This window comes from Oryx dammah, unplaced genomic scaffold (assembly GCF_014754425.2).
Source record: "Oryx dammah isolate SB20612 unplaced genomic scaffold, SCBI_Odam_1.1 HiC_scaffold_15, whole genome shotgun sequence".
NCBI classification, from domain to species: Eukaryota; Metazoa; Chordata; class Mammalia; order Artiodactyla; family Bovidae; genus Oryx; species Oryx dammah.
In genome coordinates this window covers 28435124-28450770 of record NW_024070199.1, presented here as the reverse complement: position 1 = coordinate 28450770, position 15647 = coordinate 28435124, and the positions used below count along the sequence as shown (strand labels likewise).

The 15647-nt window shown below is 56.4% G+C and overlaps 1 protein-coding gene across 4 annotated transcripts in view; it reads right to left on the bottom strand.

The window, feature by feature from the left end:
• The window catches only part of ST3GAL4 (ST3 beta-galactoside alpha-2,3-sialyltransferase 4), a 38626-nt gene extending 22979 nt beyond the window's left edge, over positions 1–15647 (bottom strand). Inside the window, exon 1 of one of the 4 annotated variants that reach the window (XM_040255844.1) lies at positions 15474–15647. Coding sequence is in view for 2 of the 4 variants with exons in the window: in XM_040255843.1 (XP_040111777.1) it covers positions 5454–5504 (51 nt within the window). In the remaining 2 variants the exon portion in view is untranslated. Of the gene's footprint in view, positions 1–5453; positions 5551–15473 lie in introns of those variants that run through there. The other 3 variants (XM_040255845.1, XM_040255843.1, XM_040255842.1) reach the window with 3 other exon arrangements.

The window sequence follows — 15647 nt, the reverse complement described above, 5'->3', positions numbered from 1 at the left end:
ACCTCCTAGAGAAAATGCCCGGACCCCAGATCAGACCCCTCTCCTAAGCAGTACCCCATTTGCAGAACATATCCTCACAAAACTGCCCAGCCACAGGCAGAGGCGGTGGTGCATTGGTAAAGAGTTTTGGCCTTGGACAAGTCAGAGACGGCACATCATCAACAAATACCTGGATATAGCAGTAATCCTTCCAATCAAACAGGAAAAGACCAAGAAACCAAAGAGAATAAAGCAAAGGACAGGAAAAGGCAATTCACAGCTTAAACCCACACACCTCATAAACGTCAAAAGATGTCCAGCCTCACTAAGTGACCAGGGAATGCAGATTAAAACCAAATGTGACTTCTTGCACACTGGTGGCAGGAGTTCACTGACATAAGGCTTAGAACAGTAATTCATAGTGTCTATTAATAGTAAGGCTGCTGCTGCTAAGTCGCTTCAGTCGTGTCCGACTCTGTGCGACCCCACAGACGGCAGCCCATCAGGCTCCCCTGTTCCTAGGATTCTCCAGGCAAGAACACTGGAGTGGGTTGCCATTTCCATGAAAGTGAAGTCGCTCAGTCATGTCTGACTCTTCGCGACCCCATGGACTGCAGCCTTCCAGGCTCCTCCATCCATGGGATTTCCCAGGCAAGAGTACTGGAGTGGGGTGCCATCGCCTTCTCCGAGAAATGCCTTAAATGTCCACAAATAGAGGGACAGCTGAACAAACTGTGTATCATCACACAATTAAATACTATACAGTGACTTAAATTGAAAAAATTCCTCATATGGATCTATTAGTATAAACCTGATGCTTAAGCTTTTTAAAATGCTGTCAAAGGATACAAGTAGTATGATCTCATTAACTTTAAAAACACATAAAACAAGACTATAAAGATGGTATGTGAGCTATAAGAATTTAAAAAAAAAACATGGAGACTGATGTGCACACTGCTACATTTAAAACGGATAACCAACAAGGACCTACAGTACAGTGCACTGGGAACTCTACTCAATACTATGTGGCAGCCTGGATGGGAGGGGAGTCTGGGGGAGAATGGATACAGGTATATATATGGCTGAGTCTCTTGGCTGTTGTCACAACACTGTTAATCGGCTATGCTCCAATATAAAATTAAAAGTTAAAAAAAATGGAGGAATCACCCAACTCTTGATGACTATTACATTCACCAAGAGATCAAATAGACTGGGATGGATTATAGAGTCAGGGCTCCGTTCTATTCTTCTAAATACTTTGTTTCTTTTAAAACATCAGATATAATATGCAAAAACATTAACATCTGCAAATCTGGCTGTCATATGGAATTTGACAATTTTCCATTTTGAAATATTTTTATATTGAAGACACGGAGTTACAGATTTTAAGTCAAAAATTCAGAAGCTATAAAAGAAAAGGGAAATTCAACAACATAAAGATTTAAGAAGCAGAAGTGAAGGAGGAATGGGGAGAGAGAGAGGGGGAGAATGAACAGTTAAAAGACAAATGACAAATGAGGAAAAGTACCCCCCTGACATATTCGTATCAGACCAAAGAATTCCCTTTAGCCTATAATCTGCTCATGCAAGTCAATAAGGAAACAAGTCAACAAATCAAACAGAGAAACAGGCAAAGGACATGAATGAGCAGCTTACAATACATAATATAATGGCACAGAGGAAAGACTTGTTCTTCACTGAGCTTAATAGCAAAGCTCCAGAGGCCTGCCAGAGCTGGAGGAGGAGGGGAACAGGCCCTTTCTAAGATCGGGGTGAATCATGGTGACCTTTTTGGAAGTGACTTGGCAATATCTGTTGAAATCCCCTTAGCCTGGGAATTCCATCGTTACTTCTACAGAAAAGTCTCCTGTGTCTGCATGAATATTTCCATCATGATCTTTACACAGTACCATTTGCGACAGCGAAAGATGTAAATGACTTGAAAATCTACCGAAAATCCACAAGGACCTGTTTAGAAGCGACACCACACAAATAACACACAAAACACTATGCAGCTGTGAAAAGGCGGATGCACGTGTCAACACAACGCCACCAGAAGACCTCCCAAGCACACGACGAAACTCCAGAAAAGCAGGTGGAGAGCAGTGTTCCGTGTATTTCCAACGCCCTTGGACCAAATGACTTACATGCTGACGTGGCTATGTCTCTACAGGAATCGAATATTCAAAGAATGCAAAGGAAACTAAGAGAGCAGGGGTGAGAATGGGAGAGAGACCTTCTTTATGTTTAAGACCTTTTACGCTTAATTTTTTTTTTTAATGGGTCCGTGGGATACACTTTCAACTCAAGTTCTGCTAAAAGGAAAAGAGAAGAAGAAGAAGAAAAAAAAAAAGAAATGTAAACTCTGGAGTACTTACACACTCGGACCTGAATTCCAGATCAACCACTTACTGGCTGCACAAGTACTAGCCAAGTCACCTCTCTGGATCCCAAGTTTGTGTCCAATGGAGATTAAAAACGAGGCCCTCCCTCCTGGGGTGGCTGGATAGGCTAGGTGAGAGGAGCTCCAAGGTGGTTATCATAGAAAAGTAGAAGCTGCTGGTCTCAGACTGCAGAACACACTTTGTCTTTCCCTCCCAGGGGTCCAGCAGACACGAGCCCTTCTTGTCTCTCTTTGGGTCCCACTCTGCAGACAGGGAACGACAGGGGCAGCTGGGCACAGCCCTACATGCTGGGTGTAGGGCCCAACCTGGGTGGGCAGTGGGGGCTGAATCCCAGCCCTCCCTCAGCTTGTCAAGCCATCACCTGGGTACAGAGCTATGTCCAATTGCAGGGGTCATTCATCCTGCTTTCCATAACGTCTCTGCCTGGGCTAGGAGCTACCTCATTTACAACAGGCAATTAAACACTCCTCTATAATCCCTACCAAGTTACAAGGAGCCCAATGCAAAGATCTGAGTGTACACTGAAGTGTGGGGGGTGTCCTGTGAAAGTTGGCATCGTCAGCTCATTCGTATTTATACTTCTGTGTCACTTCCTCTGAACTCACAGATACACTTTTTTTTTTTTTTACCAGCAGATGTGGTTTCTAGGGAAAGAGTTCTGCCACCTTTGGCCCACTGGTACCCACTTCCTGAACCTCAGGCTGCTGGGCGATGTTCTAAGTAAAGGTCGCCCTAAGGACGGATCCTGGGCAGGGCCAAGAGTCCCAAGGGGACACCTCCCTGTCCCCTGCTTTCCTCAGAAGGGCGAGTCAGCAGGAACAGCCTTGAACCAAGGCAGGCTGGGGGTGTGAGGCCTCTGGGGACACGGGCAGGCCAAGGAGCACAGAAGAACTACGAGCTGATGAGCACTGTGGGCCTACTGCACCCAGGGCGCTGACCTGGACACTGAACTACAGCAGGGAACCAGGTAACAGGCCCGGGCTCCTGCAGCGTGCGTGGTGGGGAAGACACCCTAGGACCACGCAGGAGGGTGAGGCCAATAGAATAGGGGAGTGGAGCAGAGAGAGACCGGCGTACCTTAGGATGGAGAGTCGGCAGGCCCTCGGCTTAGACCTCAGACAGTGGAAAGGAGGGGGCGGAAGGAGGGTTGGCACTGAGGGGAACGGAGTTTCCAACCAAAGAGAAGAGCAAAAGACCCTGAGGCTTGTCAAGTATGAGTAACAGAAACAAGTCCCAGGTGACTGGAGACGGGGAGGGAGGGCCGGTGGCGGTGCCAGGCAGGCCCGCTGACGGGGTAGTCCAGGACATCACAGGCCACCCCGGAGCCTGGACTTTACTCACAGTCCTTGAGAAGTCACCAGAGGGTATTAATAGAGGCATAACCCTCTGGATTCAGTTTTAAAAAGATCCCTGCGGCTGTCCAGCAGCTCTTGTGTGTCACCTTATTTAATTTTTAAAACACTCTATATGGTGGGGCTTCCCAGGTGGCCCAGTGGTAAAGAATCCCGATTTACAGACAAGGAAACTGAGGCACAGAGAGACGCGTGAAGGGTTCCTGAGATCTCCAGAAATAAAGACTTGAAGCCATCTGAACTGCTCACTCTCTGGCACCCATAAATTGGGGTGAGCTTTCTGGGGTCACTCTGGACAAGCTCCTACATCTCCTGGGCCTCAGATTTCCCATCTGTAAAATGGGAGCAGCAAGAACAAGTTCTGGGAGGTTTGGGAGCCTCAAAACGCAGCCCAGGATTGAAAGCCGACAGCCTCAGTACCAGCCTGGCCCAGAGCAAGCACTTGGGCCCTGGAAGCTGAAGGAGGCTCTTGGTCTGGGCCTCCCCCGACGGATGGCAGTCCCTCTCCACTCAAGTTCTGCCCCCAGCCCAGCACAGGGAGGGGTCCACAGCTCCCACCTGCCACCACAACCACGCACACACTCACCTCTCCTCCTGGCCGCTGGGTCCACTGTACACACTGCATGGAACACAGAGCTGCCCCGGGGTGCAGGGTGGGGACTGACTGCCACGCACACTCTGCCGGCACTCACTACACGGGGATCCCACGTTGGAGCCAGCTGGAGGTCTCAGCGGAGAAGCTGCCTTCCCTCTGCGGGCACAGCCCCTCCTGGAGAAGATGTCAGGCTCCAACAGGGCGTGGCCACAGCCCCCGAGCCAGCACCACAGAATGGTACCCCTTCTCCAAGCCACACCTCCACCCCCCAGCTCCAGGGGCAGCTCCCTCTCCACTTGAGCTTCAGGTCAGTTCAGTGTGGTGTCCCCAACTCCAGGGCCAGAACTCCCAAAGTCCCCCGGCAGGGCAAAGGTCAGTCCACGTCTGAATTCCTAGTAGGAGCCCAACAGGGTCAGAGCCACAGAGGGCAAGAGCGGAGGGCTGTGCACGCTGACCGTGTGGCGGGTACACAGCCCCCAGGGTGGGGTGCCTAGAGGAGAAATGAAACCGTGGAGAAGGAAAACATGACCTCGGCTTCCTGCATCAGCCTGTCCCCTGGGAGTAAAGATCAGGTGAGAGAGACCCTTTTGAAGTCCTTTTTACATTAGTAAGGCTTTTCCGAAAATTAGTTGTATATTCAACTCTGCTCGAAGTAAAGGTTACCCATGAGGGAAGGGATGGGCGACTAGACTTCTAGGTGTCGCTGGGGAACGTGTAGACTGCCCCCAGCCGCCCCAGCCTCAGCAGTGATCCCTCTGGGGTAGGGCCGGAGCAGAGAAGGTGTAACTGCTGGGAGGAGAGTCAGCCTATTAAATATGACCCAGGGTCTCCCTGGCCAGGGGCTCCTGCAGGAGAACCCACAGTCCCATCCCCACCCCAGAGCCAAAAGGCACCCAGAAGACACTCTGAGCTCTTTTTCAAGCTCTGGTCCATTCAGACTCTGTGTGTCGAAACCAACAAACACATCTCTGAGCACAAACACATGAATCCCTGCTCAAACACAAGAGCACGCCCCGGAATAAATCCTGGGAATACACAGGAACTGACTCCTACACACACACACACACACACAAACACACTTCCTCCTCCTGCCTGCCCACCCTACTCCCAGCCCCAACATACAGCTTCTGGGGCCAGCTGGGTCCCTTCTGCCAAGGTACTCTCTTCCCCCATCCCTCGAGGAGGGCACTGCCCACAGGCTTCCTTCAACTTCAGCTCCAGCTCCACCGGAGTTTGTTTGTCAGGCTGCAGGTCCCTTGGGCCATCAGCCAAGGAGCCTGAGCTTCGGGAGGAGCCAGGAGTGGCTGAACCAGCCCTCTGGGGAGCTCTGCATCTACAAAAGTTGAGTAAAGGGAAACCCTGGGCTCCTGGCTCGGGGCGGCCAAGCCCAGCTCCCTGGCCAGGAGCCCCACACCCCTGTCGGACTCAGAGGTACCTGGGAAGGTGAGTCGTAGGGGAGGCAGGAAAGCAAGGGGGGAGGATACAAAGTCTTGTAAAGGTGTCCTCAGGGGTGGGGGAGTGTCCTGGGGCAGCCTGTGGCCAAGGTCAGACAGGGGGCGGAGGCCGCTGCCCCAGAGGAGGATGCCCCGCGCCAGCCCCTCGTGCTCACTCACCACCCTCCTGGCCTGTCCCAGCCTCTCTGCACCTGCAGCTAATCTTCATCCACCCGCATCCGCCCGCACACAAATCCAGGACACGCCCCCGCCCACCTCCTGCCCCATTCGTGCCCCTGTGGGCTCAAGCCCTAAGGCACGAGCAATTCCACACTCAACCTGGCACCCAGTCCTGGGGGTGGAGGAGGGCAAGACTGGGGCAGTCAGGGCCTGGGGACTGAGGATTCTGGAGTCTCGGGCTTGCTCGGCCGGTTTGTGCCTCGCCCACACCGCCTCTCTCCAACCCCCTCTCCCCAGAGCTGCTGGCCTGGGGTTCCACAGGATGCCCCTGGGTGGGCACCCTAAATCTAATGGAGGCTGGTGCCCAGGGTCAAGCCAGACCACTGGGTGTGTCACTCGGGCCCAGGAAAACCCTGGGCTCTGCCAGCAGCTCCTCCCCTCTGCCCTTTTAAGAGCTGTCATTGTTCTCAGGCTGGAAGGGTGGCCTGTGCACGAGCAACCCCCTCGGGGCCAGCTCACACCCGACGCTCCTTCCAAAGAAGCTGGGGCCATAAGCCGACTCGGAGCAACCGAGGCACGGAGGAGTCTCCGACCCCGAGAAGGCCCAGGAGGCCAGCCTCTGCGGGGCCCTGGCCCCGTCTGCAAGTGGCAGGCCCCATCCAGCCTCTTCTGAGAGCCCTCATTCTGCCTAGGAGCTGTCAGGATCAAGGTCCCAGGACACACCCAAGCCTGGCCAGCCCACCTGGCCTTCCCGGCCTGTCAGTCCAGCTGTTCTAGAAAGGGAACATTTCCTCCCAGTCCTTGTCCCCTTCCAGCCGCCCCAACCTGGTGTCTCCTTGTCCCCATCTCCAACTCCTCCTGCCTGCCTCCCCCACCCCGGTTATGTAAGGGGCCCGGGAACACACAGAGGGAGCTTTGTTGTCAAACCAAATCCATACGGAGCCGGGAACGGCCAGCGCAGCTGTTCACCATTCCCTCCGCCTTGGCAGGGGTGAGACGCCGGGCAGGAAGCCCCCACACGCCTCCCTTTTGGAGGGTAGGGGGCGAACACTGGCCCCACGGCCCCCAGGCAGCTGAGCGGGTGGACAGGGATCAGTCACCATCACGTAGGACCACAGCAGGGGACCAGTTGGCCCCCAAGACAGAGCAGAGCCTGGGTGCAAAGCCAGGGCCCCAACGCCCAGAGAGGAGAGCTCAGGGCTGGGACAGGGCTGCACTGTGAAGGCCTAGAGGGGCGCCCAGACCAACACCAGTGCACCCTATTCTTGTCTGCCCATGGATGCAGGCCTGCGTTCTGTCAGGCACACAACCCATGGACACACTCATCTGTGTTCACTTGAAAGGCATCTGAGCAGAACTCTCCTCTCTGTGCTGACCAGCCTCCGCCACCCCGGGTACCTCTGGGGAAAAGCCTTTGTGCTCTGGAGAGAAGAGGGTGGGGGTCAGAGGTCAGAGGCCAGAGAAGCTCCACCAGCCCGCGTTTCTTGGCAGACCCTGTAGGTCCAGGATGAGAGCCTGCCTTCCCGCCCAGGAAGATGTCCAAGGAGGCAGGTGAGGGCCTAGGAAGCTAAGCCTAAGATGAGAGCATCAGCACCTGGGGGCAGCAGGCCCTGGCTCTTCACCAAACGCAACTGCTGGACGAGCCATCTCAGTCAAAAACGCTAGGGCTGCCAAGGAGGAGGCCCTCCGGAGTCTCCACGGCCTGCAGGGCGCCCGCCCGGCCCACCCGAAGTCCAGCTGCCACGTTAAGCAGAACGGTGTGGGTGCCAAGACCTGCGGCGGGGTGGGGACAGAGGGGCAAGGGAAAGAAGGGAAGGCAGACACAAAGGAAGAGGGGTAGTTGGAGGAGAAGGGGAAAGAAATCAGAAGGAGGAGGGAGGGAAGCGGTGGCAGTGTGGGGGGCTCAGAAAGAGGGAAAGGACCAAAGACAGGTCTAAAGGAAAAGGGGACACGGCAACCCACTCCAATATGCGTGTCCTGGAAAATCCCATGGACAGAGGAGCCTGGCAGACCACCATTCATGGGGTCGCCAAGAGTGGGACATGACTTAGCACAAAGGAGAAGTGAGAGAAGGGCCCTCCCAGCCTGAGAGGATGCCCCCAGGCAGCCCTCCCACACCCTCTGAGCCAGACAGGTGGTCCAGGAGAAGCAGGACAGGGTAGGGGCATTTCCAGAGAACTGGCCCCAGCCCAGCCAGCCCCACCATCAGCCATGCCCCAGGGGTTTCAGCCTCAACAATCCTACATCTTTGGAACCTAGAAGATAAACCATGACCTCAGAGAAAGGAGAGATGGGGGCAGGGGGGAGCACAGGAGAGGTAGCTCCTGCCTGGGGCAAAAGTCCCTCTGTAACCTAGAACAGTGAGTTCCTTTTCTGAGTCTCAGCTCCGACCTTTGCAAAAAGGAGTTACCGAGAGGCTACTGTGTGCCATCCTGGTGCCGGGAATGCAACGGGAAGTCAGGCGGTCGAAGGTCCTGCCCTAGAGTCAGTTGAACATCAGCCTAGACCTCTGAGGTCTCCCCAGCTCACGTCTATCGTCTGTGCTGCGTGACCGATCCAGTGCACTGCACTGTTAGCTCTGTTATCAGATGTGCTGGTAGAGAATCAGAGCTCCAGACATGCCAAAGATCACACGGCCAGAGGCAGGCAGAGAAGACAGAGAGCACCTGCCTGGCTTTCTGGCCCCCAAAGAGAGTGCTCTTCAGACTCTGGGCCCCCGCCCTGAATCACAGAAAGCGTACCAGCCAGCATTTACAGAGCCAGACCCCAGGCGCTAGGACGTTATCAGATATGCGCTCTCGAAGTAAAGGTCACCAGTGAGGAAAGGAATGGGCGGTCAGACTTCTAGGTGTTGCTGGGGAACATGTAGCCCGCCCTCCGCCGCCCCAGTCTCAGTGATCCCTCTGGGGTAGGACCAGTGAAGAGCAGGTGGAACTGCTGGGAGGAGGGCTAATGCTCAGCGCGTCAAATATAACCCAGAGTCTCCCTGGCCAGGGGCTCCTGAAGCCTCTATGGGGAAACAAGGAGGCGGATCTGAGACCCCACAGCCCCATCCCCACCCCAGAGCCAGGAGGCACCCAGAAGACACTCTGAGTTCTTTCTCAGGTGATCTCTGCTCTGCTCTGGTCCACTCTGTGTCAAAACCTACAAACACATCTCTGAGCTCAAATACGTGGATCCCTGCTCAAACACACCCCGGAATAAACGCTGGGAATACACAGGAACTGACTCCAACACACACATATGCACTCGACCTTCCTTCCAGGCAGAGAAGACAGAGAGCACCTGCCCAGATTCTTGGTCCCCAAAGAAAGTGCTCTGTGATTCAGTGCCCTGAATCACAGAAAGCGCATCAGCCAGCATTTACAGAGCCGGACCCCAGGCGCTGGGACGTTTGTGGAAATGAGCTCTTGTTCAGAGGTGCTAGTGCGGCCCTGCCCTCCCAGGCATCTGAGCCCCTCTGGGCTCACGGGGGAGTTGGGGACAGGGTCCGCTGATGTCACAGGTTAGGACTCGAGGGGTTTGCAGGGCCATCAGGGAAGCCTCAGGACGGGCTCGAGTTGGATGCTGAAGGACACCTGCAATCTAGGAAGGGGACTGCCACTGGCACCCAAGTCACTGTCAGGGGCCAGTGGAAGCAGAGGCCGGAGCTGAGGACATGGACACGTGGCTGGGAGGTAAGAACAGTCCTACTGGAACCCAATGCGGGTTTTCGAATAAAAAGAGTTTTAAGTCAAGACACCCTCTGTCCCACTTTTGAATGCAATTTTATATGGGACTCCAATATGTAGAAGGAGTTATTTGGGTTGAAGCAAAAATGGGAGTGAACCCCCTCCCAAGCCCTTACTCCTGACATGAGACCCTAAAGGGTTCCATTCCAGGGGTGCTTTTCTTGGACCCAAATAAAGTGTCAGGCAGGAAGGGAGGTTAGGACCAGTCTGCGCAAGGACCTAAAGGCAGGGCTGAGGAAGGGGGACAGGAGCAAGAAGGTGACCAGCTGGCCCTGGTGTTGGGGCACAGAGGGGAGGCCCTCCTGGGGGGCAGCTTCTTGCTCATCCCCGCCTCGGGGGAGCTCCTGCTTGCCTCTCCCAGGTCTGAATAGGCTGCTGGGCCAGGTCCTCAACAGCCTGTCAAAGGCGAAACTCTTCTCCCTTCACCCCAAGAAAGTGTGTGTGTGCACAGTCAAATCCGACACTTTGCGACCCCACAGACTGCAGCCCACCAGGCTCCTCTGCCCGTGGGATTGTCCAGCCAAGAAGCCTGGAGTGGGCGGCCACGTCTTCCTCCAGGGCATCTCCCCGGCCCAGGGCTCGAACCCACGCCTCCTGCATCTCCCGCACTGCATTCTTTACCACTGGCTCCACCTGGGAAGCCTTCACCCTAAGAAACGGGGGAAGCGGAGCGGGGACACGGTGAAGACAAGCTCATATCCAATCCACATTCTCCATCCACTCATCAAACAAATATTTCCCGAGCATTTATTATGTTCGACACCATTCCAGGCAAGAATAAAACGGCAAAGAGCACGACAGGTTTCTGGAACTTACACGAAACCACTCAAGAGTCAGGGAGGAAAACGCCTTGAAAGTTTTCAAACTCGTTCACACCACAAACATGCCCCTCCCATGCCTATATCGCCTGGGGACCATCCCTGTCAGGGTCACGGTTGAACATCATCAGTGACACGGCAGGTTCCCCACCCACCCCCAGGCAGAGTCTTCTTCCTGGAGTCTCCGGATGGCTGCACTAAGGACCTTTCCCTCCCCTCCCTAGGCGAGGGAGCCCACAGAGCACCAGAAGCATTGTTAGATGTGCCAGCTTTATTTTTCATCATGACAAAGGACGAAGCTTCATCTCTAGTTTTGCTGGCTCTGAGTCACTTGCTCAGAACCCAAGGAAACGAGCCGGCTCCATTCTCACCTGCCCAGAGCTCCCAGGTCTCTGGGTCCCTGCCATTGCCCATCTGCCGCTGTTCCCTTCCCGTAACCTTCGAGCAATGGGTCCCCGGGGCAGGGCCCCGCCACCCCCACTTCTCTCCTGCCAACCAGGCCTCCCTCCGCCTGATTGGAGCAACCTCTAAGAAGCAAAAAGGATGTGGGTCTTTGATGATCCTCTCTGGTCTTGAGCCAGCCCAGGACGGGGTCCAGGAGCACCCTGGAACAAAGGCACCGCAGCCCGGTGGGAATCTAGGGGTGTTGGGAGCAGCTGCCAAGGCAGGTCCCTGAGCTCAGACCCCAGAGGACCCCTCCCCATCCCCACATGTTGCCACTGTTGCCGGATAAGGCCTTGTGGGCAGCAGCCAGGGAGCCGCATTTCCAAGGAATAGGAGCCGGCGGGCAGGCCAGATGGAAGCAATTACCGGCGGGAAAGCAGGAGAGGTGGGTGCTGGCAGGGGCTGGGAGGGGCCACAGGAGCAGGGAAGGAGAAAGGGGAACCCAGCCCTGCCCAGATGAGAGAGGCAGGGGTTTGGAAGCCCAGGACCAGCCAGGCCAGATGTGGGGTTCAGGGCCATACAGAGTTCTGGACTGCAAATCAGAAAGGCCATGTCCTCCTTGGTCACCAACACCCTGTAGCCTTGAGCAAACCCTTTCACACCTCCAAGACTCGTCTTCTTCATAGATCTCAGGGAAGGGTAAGATGAGTTTGGGGAACAGTAAAGAACTGGGCTGAAAAGCACAAGATTTTGGATGCAGGCAGAGTCCCAGCTCAGCTGCTTAGGAGCTGTGTGACCTTGGCCAAGTGGTCTAATCTTCCCACGCCTCCCTGTCTTCATTTACAAATGGGCTTAATGAAAGGGTCACACGAAGCGATGTAAATAAGTGAACAGCACAGTTTTTTTTTTTTTTTTTAAGAGGTTTACTGGGCCAGGCTTTTAATAAGTACTTGATAGGTAAATTGTAACCACTTTTGTTATTCGCTAAGTCCCTTTTCACTAGAAGGCCAGGTATTTGTGAAGGCTGCCCCGGCAAAGGACACAGGGCAGACCATGGACACAGGAGCATCACTGAAGGCCCCGGAGCCTGCACCCTGGTGGAGGGTTCGGACCCACGGCAGAAACAACGGTGAGCCAGCCCAACACTCTGCAAACAGCTTTCTGTCCTCTTTCTAGCAACCATGCTCCCCAACCTCCACAGGAGAGCAAGATCGCAGAGTCCCCAACCCGCTCAGGCTTAAAAGGTAAGCGGCACCAGGCCTTGCCCACCCTCGAGGTCTAAATGGACACCTCCTCCAACCCCCCGCAGCAGCACCCTCCTCCCTCCTAGGCTTGGGGCAGAAGCCAGGGCTTCAAATTCTAGAACAATCACATCGGGTCTCTGCAGGGTGGCTTTGCGGGGGGTAGAGGTGGCAGAGATAGGGCAGTCATCTGGCTGCAGGGCTACTGGTCCCAGGCAAGGGGCCAATATTGAAAGAAAACCTGCAGCTCAGGATGGCCTTCCTCATCTGAAGAGCAATCAACACGGGGCAGCCCCTGGCAGAGTTTCCCCCTCTGTGGGCCTCAGGGGCGCCAGTCGGAGGCCCGTTGCACCTGCCTGGGGCCCAGGCATCACTACAGCTGCTCCCACTTGTAGCAAACACTTGACCACTTCCTCCAACTGTAGATTAAAGGGCGTCACACACACACACAGATTGTGGTACAGGTCAGGAGTGAACTGGAATCCAGGCGTGGCCAGCAGCCCCTCCTGGCACACTCAGAACAAGCCTGCACAAGTGCTGAGCGCCTCCAGGAAAGGGTGACGAAGGAGAGAGGGGAATTAATGACTACAGGCACCCAAATCTGCCCGCCCTAGGCACTTCCTCAAGGAAACCAAAAGGACAAGAATGGAGAAGGACCTGAGGTGCAGAGGCATGAGAAGCTAGCTAGTTCCAGCAAAAGAATGTGTACCCCCAGGCAGCTAAGGAGTGGGGCGGGGGGGCGAGGGAGGGTCAGGCCCTGCACACTTCTGGGTTTCACCTACCTGACTGCCCTGCTCCCTAGCACCCAGGGTCCAACCCCCAGGGCCTGGGAACTCAGCTGGGTTCTGGGGGCTGTCACAAGCTGTAGTTCTGGCCCTCAGCCTCTGGGACCCTCTGGGACCCTCTGGGACACTGATCTGAAGGATCCCTTTCAGGAGACTGGAGGTCCCCACCCCATCTTCATGGGCTAGGATCATGGTGTATTATTGCAAGGTGGAGGGACCCCTTCTCCATGACAGAGAGGTCAAACTATTGAGCCGCTCTGAGTGGAGGAGTCCACCCAGAGAATGCACCCACATAGGGCCTGGGTGGGCACACAGTGCAAGGTAGATGCCGGGCCAGAGTGGGTAAACCACAGATCATCACCGGGCCCAGGAAGGGAGGTCTGGCCCCAGCTGTAGAAAAGTGGGGAAGAAAGTGTTAAGTGTCAGTCACTCAGTCGTGCCCGACTCTTTGAGACCCCATGGACTGTAGCCTGCCAAGCTCCTCTGTCCGGAATTCTCCAGGCAAGGATACTGGAGTGGGTTGTCATTTCCTCCTCCAGGGGATCTTCCGAACGCAAGGATCGAACTCAGGTCTTCTGTATTGCAGAGTCTTGACTGTCTCCTCTCTTGCAGGCAGAGCCACCAGGAAAGCACTTCCTTTCTAGGACTTGTTACAGTTCTAAGAGGAGCAGATTCTTGGTTCTAAACCAGAAAACTGGATCCTAGGAATCTAAAAAGGCTGAGAGGGTGGAGAGGCCAAAGAAATCTGTTTCTGAGGAGTGGGAGTGAGTCACTCACTGCTTTGGGAAGGGAAGTGGGTGAGGGACGAAAGGGAAATCAGCTCAGAAGGCGCCCTCGCCCTGGGCCTCCACTCACGGGCAAGGGACCTATGGCACCAAGCAGCAGCCCACTCCCAAGCCAGGGACGCTGCTCAGCCCCCAGGTCTAGCACGAGACCGCAGGCTACTTTCTAACTCCTACCATCCACCCTCCCCTCTGAAGCCCTGATGACCTGGGCTCTGGGGGTAAGGTCCAGACTCCTGGCTCTCCTTCGGGTACTGGGAGGGAGGCCCAGGGCTCAGGGGACAGCCTCAGATCTCCTGCCCAGCACACGGATGCTGAGGGACGGGGCATGAAGAGCCTCGCAGTGGAGACTCAAACCAAGCCAGGTACAGGCCAGAGGGACCTGAGCCATGTCGACTCGGGCAGGGGGTATTCGCCAATTAGCTCCCAGCAAAGAGAAGAACCCCCGGAAGTTCATTTCTAGGCTCCAAGCAGCTGGCACCTCGCGGGCAACCTCTCTAGGATTATGGGCAGACTTTGGAGAGTCTCTTTGGAGAGTGTGGGAGAAATGCTGCTAAGAGCAAATACTCACATACCTCTGCCTCTGTGCAGGTAACTTCCATGGCACTCAGCACCTTAACGATTCCTCCCTGCGCCCCCACCCCCCCGCCCCAGAAGGTGCCAGGGCGGTGGTCTAGACAGGGCGGGCGGCAGAGCACAGCTCGGGAGAGAATGGCTTTGGTTTGTGCCTCTCTGCCACCTTAGCCGTGCCAGGCTTGTTCCCTAGGTTCCACAAAGAATAAGTCTGCCTGAACTTGGCTTCCACACTGTGCCTCCACCCCCCACCCCACCCCGGGGGATGGACAGCACAGGCTGCCCTGAGAAGCGACAGGGTGTGCCAGCCTGTGGGTGGTCAGGAGGTCAGACGGGCACAGCTGAGCCCCCCGACACTGTCTGCAGCCCAGCCCTCTGGCGGGAGCCCCCTACCCTGGCTCAGGACCGAGTCTGGGGGACAGGGGAGCAACAGCAGTAGGTGAGGCCTCAGATGGCCCAGGCAGGGCCTCCCCCAAGACTGGCAATGGAGGGGCCAGTGCTGACAGGCATGCTGGCAGCTCAAGGTATGCCAGGGAGGTCCCAGCCAGCAGGGGCCCCAGGGGGGCACCCAGCACTGATAACTGAGCCCAGAGACTCACCCGGGGCTGAACTCCACCCCAACCCCTCCCCTCCCCACTGCCCACCAGCCAGGCAGGTCCCAGACACAGTATCCTAGGCCCAAAGACCCCCAGGAACGTGGGCTGGTGTCTTGGGCACGGCCAGCCTGCAGCTAGCAACCCCCACGCTTGGGCTCTGCTTGGCGACCTTGGGTTTCCTGCACACAGGCGGCCCCAGCAGAGCCTGTCAATTCCAGCCAAGCCAGCCCGCCGACCTCCTGGACCTGGTGGGGCAGTTGTGGGGAGCAACCGCGGCTCAGAGGATGCCCAACGCGGAGGCGGGGAGTTGGGGGGGGGCCTCTTCCGCCTGGGCGCAAGGCTGGGGGCTAGAAACTTTCCAGAGAGGAGGACCGTCCCGTTCGCTCACTCCCAGGGAGCAAAGACAATTGGCTTTCCGTGGAAAATCCCATCCAGGGCAAGGAATCCCTGGGCTGTGGCCGCCCCTCCGGGACCCCGACCCGGACCGCGCGGCGCCCACGTGCCCGGCCCGACCACCTCCCCTATCGCGGCGCCGGGCGGGGTACCGGGCGGCCGGGATCCGGAGGTGCTCCCCGCCCTCGCTGGCGGGCCCCACGGGGACCGGCCGCCGCGTACTCACCCTCGCGGGTGGCGCGGGGCGGGGCAGGACGGCTCCGCGCGCAGCTCAGATCCGCTAGGCGCACGGGCTGGAGGCGCGGCGACTCCGCTCGGCCCGGTCCCTGTCCCAGGCGCGGGGCCGGCCTGGGAGCGGGCAAGTCCGCCTGCTGGGAGGCGGGGGCCCGGGCCCCGGCGT